The following is a 17917-nucleotide window of genomic DNA, read 5'->3' as shown; positions in this document are numbered from 1 at the left end:
TTATTTACCAGCCGATAGGTTTAATATTTCATTTAAATTCATCTTTTATGTTTGGAACTAACGTAAGTACAGATAATTGACCTTATCACACTAGCCGCATTGACAAGGACCCACTTGCGTTTGTTGTGAGGCCTGCCAAAGTAGTTGTCTTAGACGTGCCTGATAAAATTAAAACAACGAAAGGGACATAATAGGAAAGATAGCGATCATTTAAGATAAATATCACAGTAATTTAACTAACAAAATATTCTGAATCAGTTAATGTTGATATATTGTATAAGAATGAATAAGAATGTCCATTTTCCGACTAGAATATTTCTAGACATCTTAGTCGCAGTATTTGGTCTCCGGTGACTTTTTTTTCCTCTTTGGCAAGAGATCAGCGAAGCACCAAACCAAAGAAGTCTAACGTGATGTAGTTATTCTTCCAGCTGTATATATGCCTATATGTTTATAACTGTATGCGTTCTTGACTAAGCGTAATCGTTACTGTTCCAGACATCGTTTCGAGTTTTTTAAAGATAAATGAATAATTGAAATGGCGACCTGGCGTGGTAGCTAGCTAATCCCGACGACTCAGTTTTATCAGTGTTCCTTATTTTGTGTCAGTCTTTCTACCCCCCTCTTTTGTCACACGGCGATCTGCTTTGTCTCCCAAAGCGTTAATAAATCCTCAGCCAACCATCTCGTCACCCAGCAACACACAAACCTTGTTACACAACCTGCGATCAGCCATATACTACTGGCGGGTGACTGCAGCTCTGGGCACCGATCTCTGCTCTCAGCCAGGGACTCCCGTTCTCTCCGAGGGTTGGACACCCCCCATCGGGCCACCGTCGCTCTCCATGGTCGTTAAGGCACAGCCGAGACTAGCCGCAGGAGCTGAAAACATCGCTTTGAGTGCCGAGCCATTCCAGCAGGGGCCGGCTGTGGCCGGCTTGCTGTACCCGGGGTTTCGGAGGAGCACACGGCGTGGCACAGGCTGTCTGCCGAATAACAGGAAGCAATCATGGCATTGACATGTCACTTTAAACCTCTGGACGAACATTAACGATAAATAGATCCTTTTTGAGGGAAACGGCGTTTCCCTGCCCCGTGTTTAGGTTGCTAGTTAACTTATCTAGCTCGCCCGCAACACAAAGCGCGGCGAAGAAGTACGAGGACATAGAAGTGCTGGCGTATGTGAACACCATGTCAGAGGACAACAATCTAGACAAATTTATCAAGGTAAGGGCTGATGGCCACCCCATGCCAGCCGCTTGTGAAGGTCTCTGCACGCCAAACTTTGTCTGCCAAGTCAGCAGAACAGCTCCCTTTGCAGCTTTTACGGCTCCAGCCGGCGTTAGTGAGCTAATGTGACCCACTGCGGGCTCGTAAAAAACGAAGACACTGAAGATCGGAAAGTGACAAAAAGAAGCGACTGATACAATCGGTAACATTTCCAAACAATGCTGGAAGTACTTCCGATAGTCCCAGTTACCGTTCTTTTTAGCACTTCCCGCAAAGTCGTTTTTTTTTTGTTTTTTACTTGTCGAATTGATCTACACGTGTTTTCACTTTTTCCTCCAAATTACTGTATTTGCAGTTGCTCTCTTATATTTACTTCTAATAAATAGCCATGATGTATGACATAATATCGCTATCTATTTATTCATCTAAGGTCTGAAGTGTTCCCTACTTGTTTCCGTGGAAATTTCACGGAACAGTATGTCCTTGTTTATTTGTGAGGTTGTATATACTCTGTCTAATGCCATCCATTGCAGACCGCATAGAAACGAATTGATTAGCAAACAGGACAGGAGATGCTGATATGTCTCATCACTACTAAAAGCCAAGTCTGGCAATACGTTATCCTGCGACCTCGTATTACCCGGGCGGAAAGGGGCTAAAAGCGGCCCTTTATTTAGGGACGGGGGTAATTTGTCCTCCTGTATAAAATGGCTTTCGGTGGGCCTTTGCAAATCGTAAAACTTCCAAAGAAAGCCAAGCTATATCTTTGGAGTGCTAAATATATGGAGTTATAATTGTTTATTTCCCTAGAAATTTGGGAAGTCTGAATACTGGCAGAGATTAGTGCTGCTCAATGCAGAGAGAATAACTATAGGAAAACCTGAAAAAAATAACTAGTGAAAAGGCAAAAGATTGTTCTAAAGATCAGGTCTATTTAAGTCCGGGGTCACGTCCGTTCTCCCTCGCATATATAAATAGGAGGTGATCTCATGCATGCTTCTGGATCTTTGTCATTGTGAGTGAGAAACCCTAAACCGCCTTGCGAGCCTGCGAAGATCGCCCTGTTTGACATGACTCCTGCACTTGCTGCATTGGGTAAATAGCGGCTTTGGGTGTAACGTGTGCAGTAAAACGGTTATTTTACTGCGTCAATCTTGCATGTCAGATCGGCAGTAGGTTCATGGTTGCGTCGGTGCAAGTAGTTATATCTGATATACCGGGGGTGAGTGGGGGTGGTGAAACTGTCTAGGCGACTTTTATCGCACCATTTTTTTTTTGTCATATTAATATTTAACCGATCCATTCATCTGCACATGGAAGTTATACAACTTTTAACCGAAAAATAATCCTCTCTTTTATCTGTCTTGCTGTACCCAAAATACTGCCACCGGGAGTTCTGTCCAGACACCAAAAAACCTGTTTTTGTTTAAAGACGCCACTGGACTTTCGTCCTTTTTTCTGCAGCACTTTTGCTTGTTCTTCAGTACACACAATTTATTGCTCACATCTTGTCTTCGTGGTGTTATAGGCAAACTGTTAAAGTTTATGGCACTTAAACGGCACAAGCTACGACAGCATTAAAATTTAGGATGAAAATGAATGTTGATTACATTTGCTTGTTCATATGTTATCTTTTATAATGCTGGAGTACCGTATTAATCCTCGTTTATATGTGGATATTGACTTTTCACTTCCTAGTCTCATGCCTTGTTTTTTATGTTGAAAATAGCACAGTTTTAAGGCACATTAGGTCAAATTTCATGTTGCAATAATTCCTGGGCTGTTTGGTTTGTCCTTTAAGCCAGTAAGTGTATCTTTATGGTGGACGTGTGTTTAATAAACATATTTCTTTTGGACAGGACAGTTCCATCCTAGAAGAGTACAGCATCAACTGGACACAGAAACTGGGGGCGGGTATCAGTGGGCCTGTCAGGTGGGTTCATACTGACTTTCATGTTTTCTAAATGGTTGGAAGCCTTACTTTGCAGGGACTTGGCAGACAGCACCGTAGCGCTGCACCGTCAGGTGCTTGAGTTCTGTCCCCGGCTCTCTAAGTTTGCGTGACCTCCCCTTGTTCACAATCACATGGACCCAGAAGCGCAGGGTTACGTGACTGTGTGTCTGAACTGCCTTGTGTGTGCGTGACCGGGTATACCTTACCTTATGGGGACACAGTGTCCCCACAACGTGATGAATACCTGTTTTTTCCTTTATGGGGACCAGATTCCTGGTCCCCATAAGGGAAAACTCAATTTAATAAAAAATCTGTGACTGCAATGAAAAAACTAAAAATGCAAAAACTCTTGTATTTTCCTTGGCTACCTTATGGTTATAATGCCTGGGTAGGGGTTAAGGTTGTCATAGTTAGCGTTAGCATTTTTCCCATAGAAATGAATGAGCGGTACTCATAGAGATATGTTTACCTGATGTGTGTGTGTGTGTGTGTGTGTGTGTGTGTGTGTGTGTGTGTGTGTGTGCACCCTGTGACGTACTGGCATCCCATCCATGGTGTCCCCAGCCTCTTGTCCTGCCTATTTTGGGATTAACAAGACAACGAATCACGTGTCTTGATGAGATGTCAGTATTCCCACTAGAACCGGCGCATGCATGGACAGAGTCTCCAGGTGGCCGTTCTGTCAGTTAATATTGTGCAGTTTATCCCTGCTCCTCTGCTGTAAACAAGCTTTGCACGTACCAGAGCATTTCCATTCTCCTAGCTAGAGGACACCTCCTCCCTGATGACATCCTACACTTGTGGCAGAGAAATTTTTAGACATTTAAATCGATGCAGACAAAGGGATTTTGTTCAGATGACCCTCTGGAAAAAAAATCCAAAATAAACTACAATTGCTTCTTGAATTACAAATCTCATTTCCTTCCTAAAATGAATACAATAAACAAGCACGCACACACATTAGCGAAAACGGGCATTTTCATTGGGTGTCACTGTGAAGGTAGCCACGCCCCCATGACGCCCACCCCAGCTGCAATTGCACCACATTGCCGGCCCTGGGTGGCGGCTCGCTGGGCTCCCACGGCTTGTTTTGCAGTCTCCACGCAGGCCTGAGGCAAAGTAGTTTCCTTCCCGAAAGGATGAGTAATCTAAATGGCAGCTTAGAAACCACACTGAGCCACACCATCTTATGAGAGGCAGTGATCAGTACTGGAGTGGCTCTGATCTTGACTGCGTTGGGGTATTGATGTTTTTTTTATGTCTTACCTCCTGGATCTGTGTCCGGTCATCCGGTCGTTTCCTCTCCCTGTGATTTGCTCGCTGCACATTTCTCCCAGCGTGTCATCGCCATATCGATAAACACGCTGCTATCGGAGCCCCTGAATGCGTGTCCCTGCTTCCTGCCAGAACTTCCTGTCCTGACTGCCATGGGATTCTGGAGGGTGGTGGCGTGGGAGCTGTCCTCCCCTCACAAAGGCGCTGCCGCAAACAGACAAAAGGGCACCGCGGAGGACGAACCTGGTCAGCTGAGAGTGATTCTAAAGGGCTGGTTTGGCCTGGGCAGGGCTCACGGGGACCATCTCCCCTGCCCGTCTGCCCTGTAGCCGCCATTACAGGCTGGGTCTTGACTGAGGGAGGAGAGGGGAAGGTGGTGCAGGCAGCTGATGCTGACGTCCACATCTCCTGAGAGACCATAGCGGCACGGCGTCTCCAGTACCAAAGCACAGCCCTACAGGACCTACTTCATTACAAGTCATGACCTCTTATTCCTCAAGCGTTCACCTGAGGACATGCAGTGCATGTGCAGTAAGCCCACTGTGGCGTTGTTTTCAGGGTGGTGTAACTGTGGCTTTTATATGAGCCCCAAACTTTAAGGTCCTCCTGGATAGTCTAGATCAGCGTTTCTCAACCTGGTCTTTGGGGACCCCCAGACAGTCCATGTTTCTGCTCCCTGGGAGCTGGGAGGAAGCAAAAATGTAGACTGCCTGGAGGTCGCCATGGACTGGCAAATTCATTGGTCTAGATGGCTAGAGTCTGGTATGCAAGGCCAGTCATTTTAATAATTGGTTCTGGCCTGATTTTTTGGTCCCCCTCACTGTAATGGGTGTCTCAAGCCAGACTTACTTGGTTTCCCAGGAGGGTTACAGGTTTGAAGCTGCAGAGTTTGACTGGGAAGTGCAGCTTAACCTGGAGTGCTTCAGCATTTTAGTGGACTATTCACTCATCCTGACAACTCCATTTAACCAAAATGCCAAGTTACATTTCAGGTATCCGGAATGACGGTTGACATAAGCGTTTCTGTGGTTCTGATTCAGGGAAAGGCCTTACTGTGGATGAATCGAATCGCACCATTTTAAATGTCCGCAGTTTTAGCTCATTAAGCTCTTCCTCATATGCCTGTTTTGCTGTGCTGTTTTCTAACTCATTTCGCTTGCACTCATAATGAAGTGTCATTTATTTTTTCAGCTCTTAGCTGGCTGTGTATGCCAGCGGGATTCTCTCACTTATGGACTGTTACATTGGTTTCGCAGTGCAAACAGAGTGTAACAGGCTCTTATTTCTGTGGCACTGTTCCTTTTTACTGCTGTTTTTTGCCCGGCATTCCTCCCTTTCCCCTCACCTGGGACTCTCCCCTTTGGTTCCCAAAGACCTTGAAGCCTGAACCTGAAAGAGCTCTGTATGCGCTTTAGACCGCTACAGTCCCAGCTGCTGAACTGGGAGTAGAGGAAGAGCCATAAACAGAACGGTGACATGAGGCTGGTGTATCATTTTCAGCTTTTTTGTAAACAGTCATTAAGCCGCATGAACAGCAGGGGGTGTGGCAGTTAATAGGATTCACAAAATGCCCTTTCATTGTAATTTAGATTAAAGTACTTAGTTTATCCGCCTTTGTGATCAGCAAGAATGATGTCCAGTGAGACTGGAATCCAGACCAGGGTGTTGATTTTAATGCCTTAAAAAGGTTAGTCACAGAGCTCTAGGCAAAGGTTCTGTTGTGTAATGTAGCTGCAGTATGTGTCTCGGTAGGTGCTCCTGTCCTGAAGGTTGTGGGTTTGAATGCCATGACTATTGAAGTAGTCGTTTCAGTGGTTGGGACCTTGAGCCAGGCCCTGCTCCAGGGGCACTATTTGTAGATGATTCTGCCCTCTGACCCCAAACTTTCTTCATTTGTACATTGATTTTGAAAAAAAGCATATGCTCAATAACTGAATGCAAATGTACTACGCCTACTATTTAAATGTATATATTTTTCCTTTGTTATATAAATAGTTAAAATGGGGTTTTTGTATTGTCATCCCAGCACCTTTTGATGGATTTACACCCTTGGATGGTAGCAGGTGCGGTCTGGCTTGTTTTCCTGACTTATATTAACTTCGTGTAGTTTGCTTACTGACCAGAGGTCGCACCAGTTAGTGTGCTTACTGAGCAGAGGTCGCACCAGTTAGTGTGCTTACTGAGCAGAGGTCGCACCAGTTAGTGTGCTTAATGAGCAGAGGTCGCACCAGTTAGTGTGCTTACTGACCAGAGGTCGCACCAGTTAGTGTGCTTACTGACCAGAGGTCGCACCAGTTAGTGTGCTTACTGACCAGAGGTCGCACCAGTTAGTGTGCTTACTGACCAGAGGTCGCACCAGTTAGTGTGCTTACTGACCAGAGGTCGCACCAGTTAGTGTGCTTACTGACCAGAGGTCGCACCAGTTAGTGTGCTTACTGACCAGAGGTCGCACCAGTTAGTGTGCTTACTGACCAGAGGTCGCACCAGTTAGTGTGCTTAATGAGCAGAGGTCGCACCAGTTAGTGTGCTTACTGAGCAGAGGTCGCACCAGTTAGTGTGCTTAATGAGCAGAGGTCGCACCAGTTAGTGTGCTTAATGAGCAGAGGTCGCACCAGTTAGTGTGCTTACTGACCAGAGGTCGCACCAGTTAGTGTGCTTACTGACCAGAGGTCGCACCAGTTAGTGTGCTTACTGACCAGAGGTCGCACCAGTTAGTGTGCTTACTGACCAGAGGTCGCACCAGTTAGTGTGCTTAATGAGCAGAGGTCGCACCAGTTAGTGTGCTTAATGAGCAGAGGTCGCACCAGTTAGTGTGCTTAATGAGCAGAGGTCGCACCAGTTAGTGTGCTTACTGAGCAGAGGTCGCACCAGTTAGTGTGCTTAATGAGCAGAGGTCGCACCAGTTAGTGTGCTTAATGAGCAGAGGTCGCACCAGTTAGTGTGCTTACTGAGCAGAGGTCGCACCAGTTAGTGTGCTTACTGAGCAGAGGTCGCACCAGTTAGTGTGCTTACTGACCAGAGGTCGCACCAGTTAGTGTGCTTACTGACCAGAGGTCGCACCAGTTAGTGTGCTTACTGACCAGAGGTCGCACCAGTTAGTGTGCTTACTGACCAGAGGTCGCACCAGTTAGTGTGCTTACTGACCAGAGGTCGCACCAGTTAGTGTGCTTACTGACCAGAGGTCGCACCAGTTAGTGTGCTTACTGAGCAGAGGTCGCACCAGTTAGTGTGCTTAATGAGCAGAGGTCGCACCAGTTAGTGTGCTTAATGAGCAGAGGTCGCACCAGTTAGTGTGCTTACTGACCAGAGGTCGCACCAGTTAGTGTGCTTAATGAGCAGAGGTCGCACCAGTTAGTGTGCTTAATGAGCAGAGGTCGCACCAGTTAGTTTCTCTCTTACGAAGACCTACAGCAGAGTTTGGAAATTTGTGGCATACATTTTATTGTAAGATTTCCCATTTTCAGGGGGGGGGGGACGGGCTGGGATGTGAATGTCATGGGGCGGGGAGGGGAGCCTAAATGATGTTCTTGTTTGGTGGGGCAGGTCAAGCATGCCCCAAGGAAATGAACTAGTCATTACTAGGCATATTAGGCAGTGAGTCAGCTAATTATTATACGCTTTGCACGCGCATAAACAGCTTTCCACAGCACTGTCACAATCCAAACCGGATAAGAGGTTATTTCAAATGAAAGGCATGGTTGGAGGTGTCAGTATTTCATTATGAGTGTCACAGTGGACGGAGAGACTGAAAACTGAGGTTGGAGTCTCTCTGCTGTGGTCAGGCAATCTGGAAACGGGGCACTGGGTCATGGGAAGGGGGTTTTCGGCAGAAGGCTGAGTCAGCTGCTCTTCAAAAGTTCATAGTTTTATTTGGATGTTAATGGAAGTGCCCAGTTGTTAAGTAGTCACTTAATGTCACTCTGGGTTGCCAGGTCACCAAGAGTTATATGGGTTGCCAGGTCTCTTAAGATGATAAGAGATCATGACAGTATGTTTAAGTATGTATGGAGGTCGTCTTGGTGGATAATGCCGCATGTGTCACCTGGGCATGTTTCCCTCCACATAGGGTATGTGTGAAAAAGTCCACGCAGGAGCGGTTAGCCTTGAAGATCCTCATTGACCGCCCCAAAGCACGCAATGAGGTAGGAGACCTCCCATGACATCACCAAGCTTGCTGTACCACACACAGGTGTGACCCAGGCTCCTAATAATGCCGATTTCCCCAACAGGTGCGACTCCACATGATGTGTGCAGGTCACCCTAATATCGTGCAGATCTTGGATGTGTACGCAAACAACGTCCAGTTCCCACACGAGTCCAGTTCCAGGTGTGGCCTTAACCTGTTGTTTAAAGGGGCTGCTCCCAAACTGGAACGTTTTTTTCTGTTGTACCTTTAAGTAGGTATTTATCTTGGGTTCTGTCAGTGCACGACAGCCGTATGTTGTAGTCTTGGCATATTTTTTTTGTTGACTTCATGTTCCTGCTTAACAAGCTGTCTGTCGCGTGTCCAGGGCCCGGCTTCTGATCGTGATGGAGATGATGGAGGGGGGCGAGCTCTTCCACCGGATCAGCCAGCACCGGCACTTCACTGAGAAGATGGCCAGCCAGGTCACCAAGCAGGTAGGGGAGCCCCCAGCACCTAAACACACTTGACCGATGTTTTCTACCTCATACTAGAACTTTCCGTCCTTAATGGGTTTTATTTTGTTACTTTCCTTTATTCCTGAACGCGCACAGGGTAAATCATTAACATTAATCAGTAACAGTCAATCATTAACGATTACTTCATCTTGACATCGACAGTATCAAAGCAAGGACGTTAAGGCTTTGCTCACAAAGAGTGATGAAACCCCTTCTTTATCATGATCAGGGTCAGTCTTGTTAGACACAAACAGCTAGGCTAAGAGGAAACGTAGGTCCTTAGAAAGGAGGCCTAAATGGCCATATAGGACACTAAGAAGCACTAATGGAGTCGTACTGCATTTTTTGTATTACGTTTATTTATTTAGCAGATGCCTATGTTCAGTTGTGGTTGTGTGAGTCGGTGGCATAAGTTTGATAATTGGCCAGGAGCCTGTAACATGGCCAAGTTTACGCTGCCGTTTGCTGAAGTTGTGGTGTGCTCGTCACTGTTGCATTCACATAGCGGCGGCTATGTTCAGTAGCTGTGCGGCGGCTCTTCAACGCCTGAGGCCCGGTTCACACACGTTACGGACGCGGCCATCCCCCACCATCCTAAATGATCACACATCTTGCGCCAACGCACCAGCCAATCACAGGCCTGTGGTGCTGGTGTAGAGCAGAGCCACACTTAAGTCACGTTTATGAATTGTGGTATGGATGCTGTAATTGCGGCAAGGTTATTATCGTTAATGAATACATTTTTGTAAACTGAAAAAAAAAAGCTAAACAAAAACTATAAATACTTCTTCCGAAATTACCTAAAATAAATTAGAATGTTAAATACTTTCTGTTGCTATTTTTAAATATTATTTAGCTAAAGCAATAAGTTATCTTCGAGCCTCTTTCATGTAATATATTTGAACCACAAAAATAGCCAGCGGCAGTACATTGCAACATTTTGTAATAGCTAGTAATTGAAAAATTAAAACCATAATAACAATGATGTTTAGGCAAATGATGTTGCAGTGTCTGTATGCAATCTCTGGTCCAGTCTCCTTTGTTCATTGGTCAGTAGCACAAAGTCAGAAATGGGCTGCATTTGTATCACTGAACTCAACATCCACATTGTTTCAGCTTTTGAGTGGTGGCCCTGACCATGCAGTAAGTGTGAGTCAGCTTTGAGTTGCACCAGGGTGAGTAGTGTCATGTGACATGTTTGCCCCCCCCCTTCCCGACAGATCAGCCAGGCCCTGCAGCACTGTCATTCACTCAACATTGCACACCGGGACCTGAAGCCAGAAAACCTGCTTTTCAAGGACAACTCACTGGTGAGGTGGGACGCTGGCCCCAAACGGCCTTTAGCTCTGCCCAGGACCTTCCCAGGCATGTGGGTGTTGTCCTGTTGGGGAGGCGGCCAATGGGATTTCCTGGCTCTGATTTATATATCTGTTCACGTTGGGCATCCATGTAAAACCTTTATGACATGGAAAAATTGCAGCCTGCGAATGGGGCTATATAATTTAATGAGTAATTTAGTCAGAGAATTGGTCTGAACGATACAGGAGGGGGTGGATGATTTATGCTGGTGCAACAGCTAGCGGTCACACAGACCTGTAGAATGACCACGTTCTGTTCATCATGTCCAAGCAGGGGAGTTATTCGCCGTCATTTTTAATACTTACTGATTAAAGTGAACATCCTTATTCCTCATCTTTGATTCGGTGCTGTGATGGTGGCGTGTGTTAGCTTACAGGTATACTTGAGTTTGAGTGAAGTATACCAGTGTCCTCGTTTTCCTCATTTAGTCGCTTTTGTCGTGTAATCTGTGATGTATTCTGAATTACTGACGACTGGATCCCCCCCCACCCCGTTTTAAATTCCCCCTCCCAGGATGCACCTGTGAAATTATGCGATTTTGGCTTTGCCAAGATCGACCAAGGTGACTTGATGACTCCGCAGTTCACACCTTACTACGTATCACCTCAGGTAAAGCCTCTGACCCCCTCGCACTCCATTCACTCATTTATCCGACTTGCTGCGTCCTCTCAGTCACTCTGTGTGCTTCAGGTACTGGAGGCGCAGAGGCGACACCAGAAGGAAAAGTCTGGAATCATACCTACCTCACCTACTCCCTATACCTATAACAAGGTCCGTATGTCTGCTAGCAGTGCCCTGTGCTCACCACAAGGTTAGCAGCTCGTAATGACACCCGACCCCCCCATCTGACAGAGCTGTGACTTGTGGTCATTGGGGGTAATCATCTACGTGATGCTGTGTGGCTACCCGCCTTTCTACTCCAAGCATCACAGCCGCACCATCCCCAAGGACATGCGCAAGAAGATCATGACCGGGAGCTTTGAGTTCCCCGAGGAGGAGTGGAGCCAGATCTCTGAGATGGCCAAGGATATTGTGCGCAAGTACGACCATGTATTTCCAGTACTGTTATAGACACTTCTGTCTCGTTATGACTTCATGCTAGTGCTGGGCGATAAAACGATATACACTCACCTAAAGGATTATTAGGAACACCTGTTCAATTTCTCATTGATGCAATTATCTAATCAACCAATCACATGGCAGTTGCTTCAATGCATTTAGGGGTGTGGTCCTGGTCAAGACAATCTCCTGAACTCCAAACTGAATGTCAGAATGGGAAAGAAAGGTGATTTAAGCAATTTTGAGCGTGGCATGGTTGTTGGTGCCAGACGGGCCGGTCTGAGTATTTCACAATCTGCTCAGTTACTGGGATTTTCACGCACAACCATTTCTAGGGTTTACAAAGAATGGTGTGCAAAGGGAAAAACATCCAGTATGCGGCAGTCCTGTGGGCGAAAATGCCTTGTTGATGCTAGAGGTCAGAGGAGAATGGGCCGACTGATTCAAGCTGATAGAAGAGCAACTTTGACTGAAATAACCACTCGTTACAACCGAGGTATGCAGCAAAGCATTTGTGAAGCCACAACACGCACAACCTTGAGGCGGATGGGCTACAACAGCAGAAGACCCCACCGGGTACCACTCATCTCCACTACAAATAGGAAAAAGAGGCTACAATTTGCACAAGCTCACCAAAATTGGACATTTGAAGACTGGAAAAATGTTGCCTGGTCTGATGAGTCTCGATTTCTGTTGAGACATTCAAATGGTAGAGTCAGAATTTGGCGGAAACAGAATGAGAACATGGATCCATCATGCCTTGTTACCACTGTGCAGGCTGGTGGTGGTGGTGTAATGGTGTGGGGGATGTTTTCTTGGCACACTTTAGGCCCCTTTGTGCCAATTGGGCATCGTTTAAATGCCACGGCCTACCTGAGCATTGTTTCTGGCCATGTCCATCCCTTTATGACCACCATGTACCCATTCTCTGATGGCTACTTCCAGCAGGATAATGCACCATGTCACAAAGCTCGAATCATTTCAAATTGGTTTCTTGAACATGACAATGAGTTCAAAAATGGCCCCCACAGTCACCAGATCTCAACCCAATAGAGCATCTTTGGGATGTGGTGGAACGGGAGCTTCGTGCCCTGGATGTGCATCCCACAAGTCTCCATCAACTGCAAGATGCTATCCTATCAATATGGGCCAACATTTCTAAAGAATGCTTTCAGCACCTTGTGTTGTTCAATGCCACGTAGAATTAAGGCAGTTCTGAAGGCAAAAGGGGGTCAAACACCGTATTAGTATGGTGTTCCTAATAATCCTTTAGGTGAGTGTAGATTTTTTCATCAATAAGAAATGAGGATGATCACAATGATACACACAGACTAAAAACTCGATCAACCAAGTATGCTCAGTTTTAGAGAATGCGCTGAGACAGACAACTCAATGGCCTATCGAGCAGAGATTTACTGAACGCCAGCACAGCAACCAATCACCGACGACGTTGTAATTTTGCCCATCCTCCCTTAAAGAAGCAATGGGTGCGTTCGACTTGAGCTTAGGTCTGTCTGCAGCTGACGTGACGTGGAACGCGATCTGCCGGTGGCTGCAGGGGTGGAGTATAAACTGACTGCAGCCCAGTCGGACAACTTCTACTCCTCGTAGTGTGCGAGACCTGACTGCAATGGCAGCACTGCCAGAAGGGTGTAGATACATCTATACAAATATCACCTGCATGCACATTACTTCTTTTTCAATAACCAACTCCTGATACAAACTGTTAGCAGTGGAAAAAAAAATAAACTATTGTGTATAGTGGCTCTGTGTAAAAAGATAGCTGCCAGGAAAAAGATCAAATACATGTATTTCAAGGAAAGTTTTTATTGTCATGTACAGAGTACAATGCAATTCTTACTTGAATGCCTTATTCTCAGACTGGACGATTAAACAAATAAAGCAGCGCAACATCACAGTAACTAACATTAAATAAACCGCTAACTTACGTGTACTATTAGAGCATTTGTGTCATTTATTTAAACTTTATTTTACCGGGTAAATGAACTGAAAACCAGTTCTCACTGCTTTACTTGCTTTTCGGGAGAAATAGCAGATAACGCATCAGAACTTCCTGGGATACAAACGTCATGCGTGTGACTAAAATCTTCAGGCAATAAGGGCAAAGTTGTGTCGTCACGGAGGCGGTTCCAGTTTGTGCTGCACGGTCTGTCTCAAGTCGTCTTGCTCTTGCGAGGATTTTGTACCATGTGACATGGTGACGCGTGGTGACGTTTTGCAGCGCCGGACAAAAAAGTCTAACCATGATTTGGCATTTTTTTTTTAATGTGTTTTTTGTTTAGTTTAGATACTTTTCTACCTCAGAATTTAAAAAAGTTAAGAGACGAAGAATAGAGGAAGATACTTGTTGCAGTCAGTTCTGTCCTACTTTATTTTATGTTTGCCCTTTAACATATTTGTAATATTATACTGTTTTGCACATTGTTACATTATTATATGGTTTTGTTCATTTGAACTATGTTTCTTTGAATACTTTAAAATCAATAACCTTTTATAATTTTAAGGGAATTTTGTATGTAAACAGTAAAATTTGTTGGAAAATAAATATTTGTTTACTAATATTGTTTATTTCAATGTATTCGTTCTATTTGTCAGAATAGGGTTATTTTTATTATATTGATTATTACATTATTACATGGAACAGCATTGTGAAACTATAATATTGATAATTATCGATATCGGTCAATACAGGAAAAATTATCGTGATCATTTTTTTCGCCATATCGCCCAGCTCTACTTCATGGACAGTGTTCGGTCACATGATGGTGCAGGTTTCTCTCTGGTCTTTGAGCATATGTTCTGGTGTGCCGCCCCCAGGCTGCTGAAAGTGAAACCGGAGGAGCGACTGACCATTGAGGGAGTGCTGGCTCACCCCTGGCTAAACTGCACAGAAGCACTGGACAATGTGCTGCCATCTGCCCAGATGATGATGGACAAGGTCAGTGTGGGGAAGGAATGAGTGTTTATCCTTTGGAGAAGACATTCACCAAACTGGTTTCACCTCCAGGCAGCAGAAAGTAAGATTACTCTAATGTTTCAGGCCCAGAGTGCCATTTGGGGATGTGAAATGTGGATTCTTTGCGTTTCCTCTTTGGTGAGAATGCAAACGTGATGGGTCTCCTGTGTGGGCTGCAGGCTGTGGTGGCGGGAATCCAGCAGGCCCACGCGGAGCAGCTGGCCAACATGAGGATACAGGACCTCAACGTCAGCCTCAAGCCCCTGAATTCCGTCAACAATCCCATCCTGAGGAAGAGGAAGCTGCTGGGGTCTGTCTGTGCTGCCACGTCGCGGCCTGTTTGTCTCGTCCTGTTTATCCGTTTCGCTTGTACATTTGTCCCGCACTTGTTCCTGTTTATCCTTTTACATTAAGAGGAGACTTTCTGCATAATGGCTGTCTTCTTGGCCTTCTATAGAGCCCCAGTCACGTGGTTTCAAAGGCTTTGGGGGGGTTAGGGGCTCCAGTTAAGCTCCCTTTTGTCGTCTTTCTTTGTGTCTGAGGCTGTTACTGTTTGCTGTTCGTAGTACAAAGCCCCGGGATGGCTTCTTCATCCACGACCCGGAGAACGGAGGGGAGGACTCCAACGTGGCTCTGGAGAAACTGAGGGACGTCATCGCCCAGTGTATCCTCCCCCAGGCCGGTGAGAAAAAAGCAACCATATGCCCATGTCATGGACACACACAGGCACATATGCACACGCACACGCACACGCAAACGCTCACTGAAGGGCTTTGCTTCCTCACTGTAGGGGAAAACGAGGATGAGAAGCTGAACGAGGTGATGCACGAGGCTTGGCGCTTCAATCGCGACTGCAAGCTGCTGAGAGACGGCCTGCAGGGCCTTAACTGGGATGGTAAGTGCACGTGACCATGAGATTCTGACATTGGTCCATCCTCTGTTTTCGCAGCATCACAGGGACTCTATCAGAGCTTTCCTGACTCGTTCAGCTCATACATCTTTCGCAATACTGTCCACACAATGCCACACTTCCTGTTTATTTGGGTGATTTTCTGAAGTGATTTTACTTTTTTCCAGGGAGGGTCTTCTCTGACAAAGTGGATCGCTTGAAGCTGGCGGAGATAGTCAAACAGGCCATAGAGGAGAAAACAAACTTACAAGACTCTCCTTAGCCAGCGCTGTATTTTTATTTTATTTTGTATAGTATTCTCTCTGTTCCTGAACAAAATAACTGTAAAGACTAATTTTTATGTAAATTTAAGTGCAGGACTTGCATATTTTCATGAATTCGCTTGCAAAAGTATTGTACAACTGTAGATATACTCAAAGAGAACTTGTTGGTACTGTAAATTCTTTTTTTTACAAACAACAGCAAACATAGATGAACAAACAATGCGAATGTTTAAATCCATTTTATTACCCACTGGAAGGGAATTCAGCCTTTATACCCCCTGCTCATCTGAGTTACCCGTAGCAGTGTTTATTTTTTTTCTTTTAATAATGCTGTTAATTTTATTTATTAAAAACTAATAGAGTTTTTAAATTATTATACTACAGTATCTGCTGCCTGACGTTTTGGTCATTTACAGCAAAAGTAGGAATATAAAAATGAGACTTCGTCCACTACCTGATCTGGTCCTAGATGTAGAGGAAGGTGGATTTCAGTGGCTCTTGATTCAGAGTATGGTGTCAGTGATTTCAACTGTGAAACCTCTTGGCTGGAGAGTTAAACAGTGACAGTGCGATATCTAGGAGGAAGCTATATTGCAGGAAATACTTTTTAAATTATTAACTGATAAGCCATTATAGTACTGCTGATAACAGGTACAGTATAATGACTATGATAATAAGAGGTTTCCATGTGTTTTATTGAAGAAAAAAAAACAGGCTGTCTAGTTCACAAGCCTCAGTCTTCCTCAGTATTGGTTTGAAACAAAAGGTTCGGGTAGAATGGTTTTATTTGGCTACATGAAAAATACCAGAAAAGGGGGGGGGGAGGAAATGTGTGCTTGCTTCTGAATTTCCACTTCGTTACCAAAATCAAGGCTCACTTTGGGAGTAACATCGCTAAATTTCAGCTGGAGAATTTCACCCTTAATGCTTCCGTAAGGTTTATGTAATGCTGCTGCCCGGAAGCACGTGACACAGAAATGGGGGACCAGGGTGGGCAGTGCGTTTGGCCACAGATCTAAAAGGCAGCTGTTCTGGGTGAGAGACAAACTGGCACTAGGGCTGCATATAGGCCCAGGTAGCCATGTCTGGAGGCCAACACACAAAACAGAAACATGGTCTTTGGAGATTGAATGGACTGATAATGTTACATTTCCCCCCTCAAATGTAATTATCTTCACTGTGCTTTAACATGGCTCTGAAACATCACTAAAACACGTCTGAAGCATGAAGGAAAAAAAACTACGTCAAGTAGCAAAGGATACAGATTTGTAATCTGACAGTTACTGGTTTAGGTCTCAGGGGGGTCCTGCTGTTTGAGACATGCACTGAATAGCTCTAGTAATATATCAAGCTGTATAAATAGGAAAATCTGCAAGTAATCTTGAAGGTCTGACTGTGCAATGAAATAATACCCCTCAGTTGTGCACAAAAAGTGGCTTGTCACATTCAGCAGAATCAGCCTGGGAGAAATGCTTCCATATCCAGTGAGAGAATATCCATCACAACATCAGTAATGACTGTCCCATTAGGCAGATTCCCTGCCCTGCCTCCCCCCCCGCAAATAGACTCCACGCAGAACACTGACATTTATTGAATATTTGAAGATTGTAAAATATAAATCTTTACTCTACACACCAAGACAGTCAGTGGACAGAAAAATTATGTACCAAATTGATCTACCAAAAATGCCTTTGTGGGTGTAAATACATAAACTAGTATTACTCCCTCCCATTCTCTCACAGGCCTATGTTTCATTTCTTCTTAGACTGGCAGTTAGATTACTATTGAAGTTTGGGTACCTCAGGGTATTTCTGTCCTCCACCTGCTACAAAATGTCATGAATATGCTGAATATTTGTATTAAAGGAATTCCTTGAAAAGGTATGGAGTGTGACTTCTTTTTGGTTGAGAGGAATCAATATACATAAATGGCAATTTTCATGAAAAATATCCTAAGTACCTGTATTCCTAAGGAAAGATATGGGCAGAGTTTTCTTGACCCGGTAACTGTGGTAAACACATTTTTATACAGAAAAAATTAAGGATGTGCTGTTTTATTACAAGAACATAGATGCTGCTATTTCTATTTTGCTACTATAGTTGATGTTAGTTGTTTCATAATGATTTTCCTTTAAAATTAGAGAAAAGCGTTTGTAGTTACTTGATTGTCGACTGTGTTTGTATCCTTGATAAGGGAAGTTGAATGTGTGTCTGTTTAAATAAGCAAGCCATTTAATTATAAGCTATATT

General features: G+C 44.7%; 1 protein-coding gene across 5 annotated transcripts; it reads left to right on the top strand.

Moving 5' to 3' along the window:
• Positions 1 to 350: 350 nt before the first annotated feature.
• Positions 351 to 17551, top strand: mapkapk5 (MAPK activated protein kinase 5). Of its 5 annotated transcripts, none has more exons than XM_023824613.2 (14): positions 351 to 1227; positions 3095 to 3163; positions 8526 to 8601; positions 8689 to 8786; positions 8971 to 9079; positions 10321 to 10410; positions 10973 to 11068; positions 11150 to 11230; positions 11312 to 11499; positions 14357 to 14477; positions 14675 to 14805; positions 15062 to 15177; positions 15286 to 15390; positions 15573 to 17551. In XM_023824613.2, exons 4-14 carry the CDS (start codon positions 8701 to 8703, stop codon positions 15665 to 15667), a joined length of 1218 nt encoding a protein of 405 aa, XP_023680381.1. In that variant the 5' UTR covers positions 351 to 1227; positions 3095 to 3163; positions 8526 to 8601; positions 8689 to 8700; the 3' UTR covers positions 15668 to 17551. The 5 variants fall into 5 exon arrangements, with proteins under 5 accessions (XP_023680381.1, XP_023680379.1, XP_023680380.1 ...); XM_023824611.2 differs by having other exon boundaries at positions 3090 to 3163; XM_023824612.2 differs by lacking the exon at positions 351 to 1227 and adding an exon at positions 2199 to 2325.
• The last annotated feature ends 366 nt before the right edge of the window (positions 17552 to 17917 follow it).

The sequence above is a fragment of the Paramormyrops kingsleyae genome, chromosome 2, assembly GCF_048594095.1.
Source record: "Paramormyrops kingsleyae isolate MSU_618 chromosome 2, PKINGS_0.4, whole genome shotgun sequence".
NCBI classification, from domain to species: Eukaryota; Metazoa; Chordata; class Actinopteri; order Osteoglossiformes; family Mormyridae; genus Paramormyrops; species Paramormyrops kingsleyae.
Note: the sequence above shows the minus strand (reverse complement) of the source record. Positions and strands in the feature narration are given on the sequence as shown.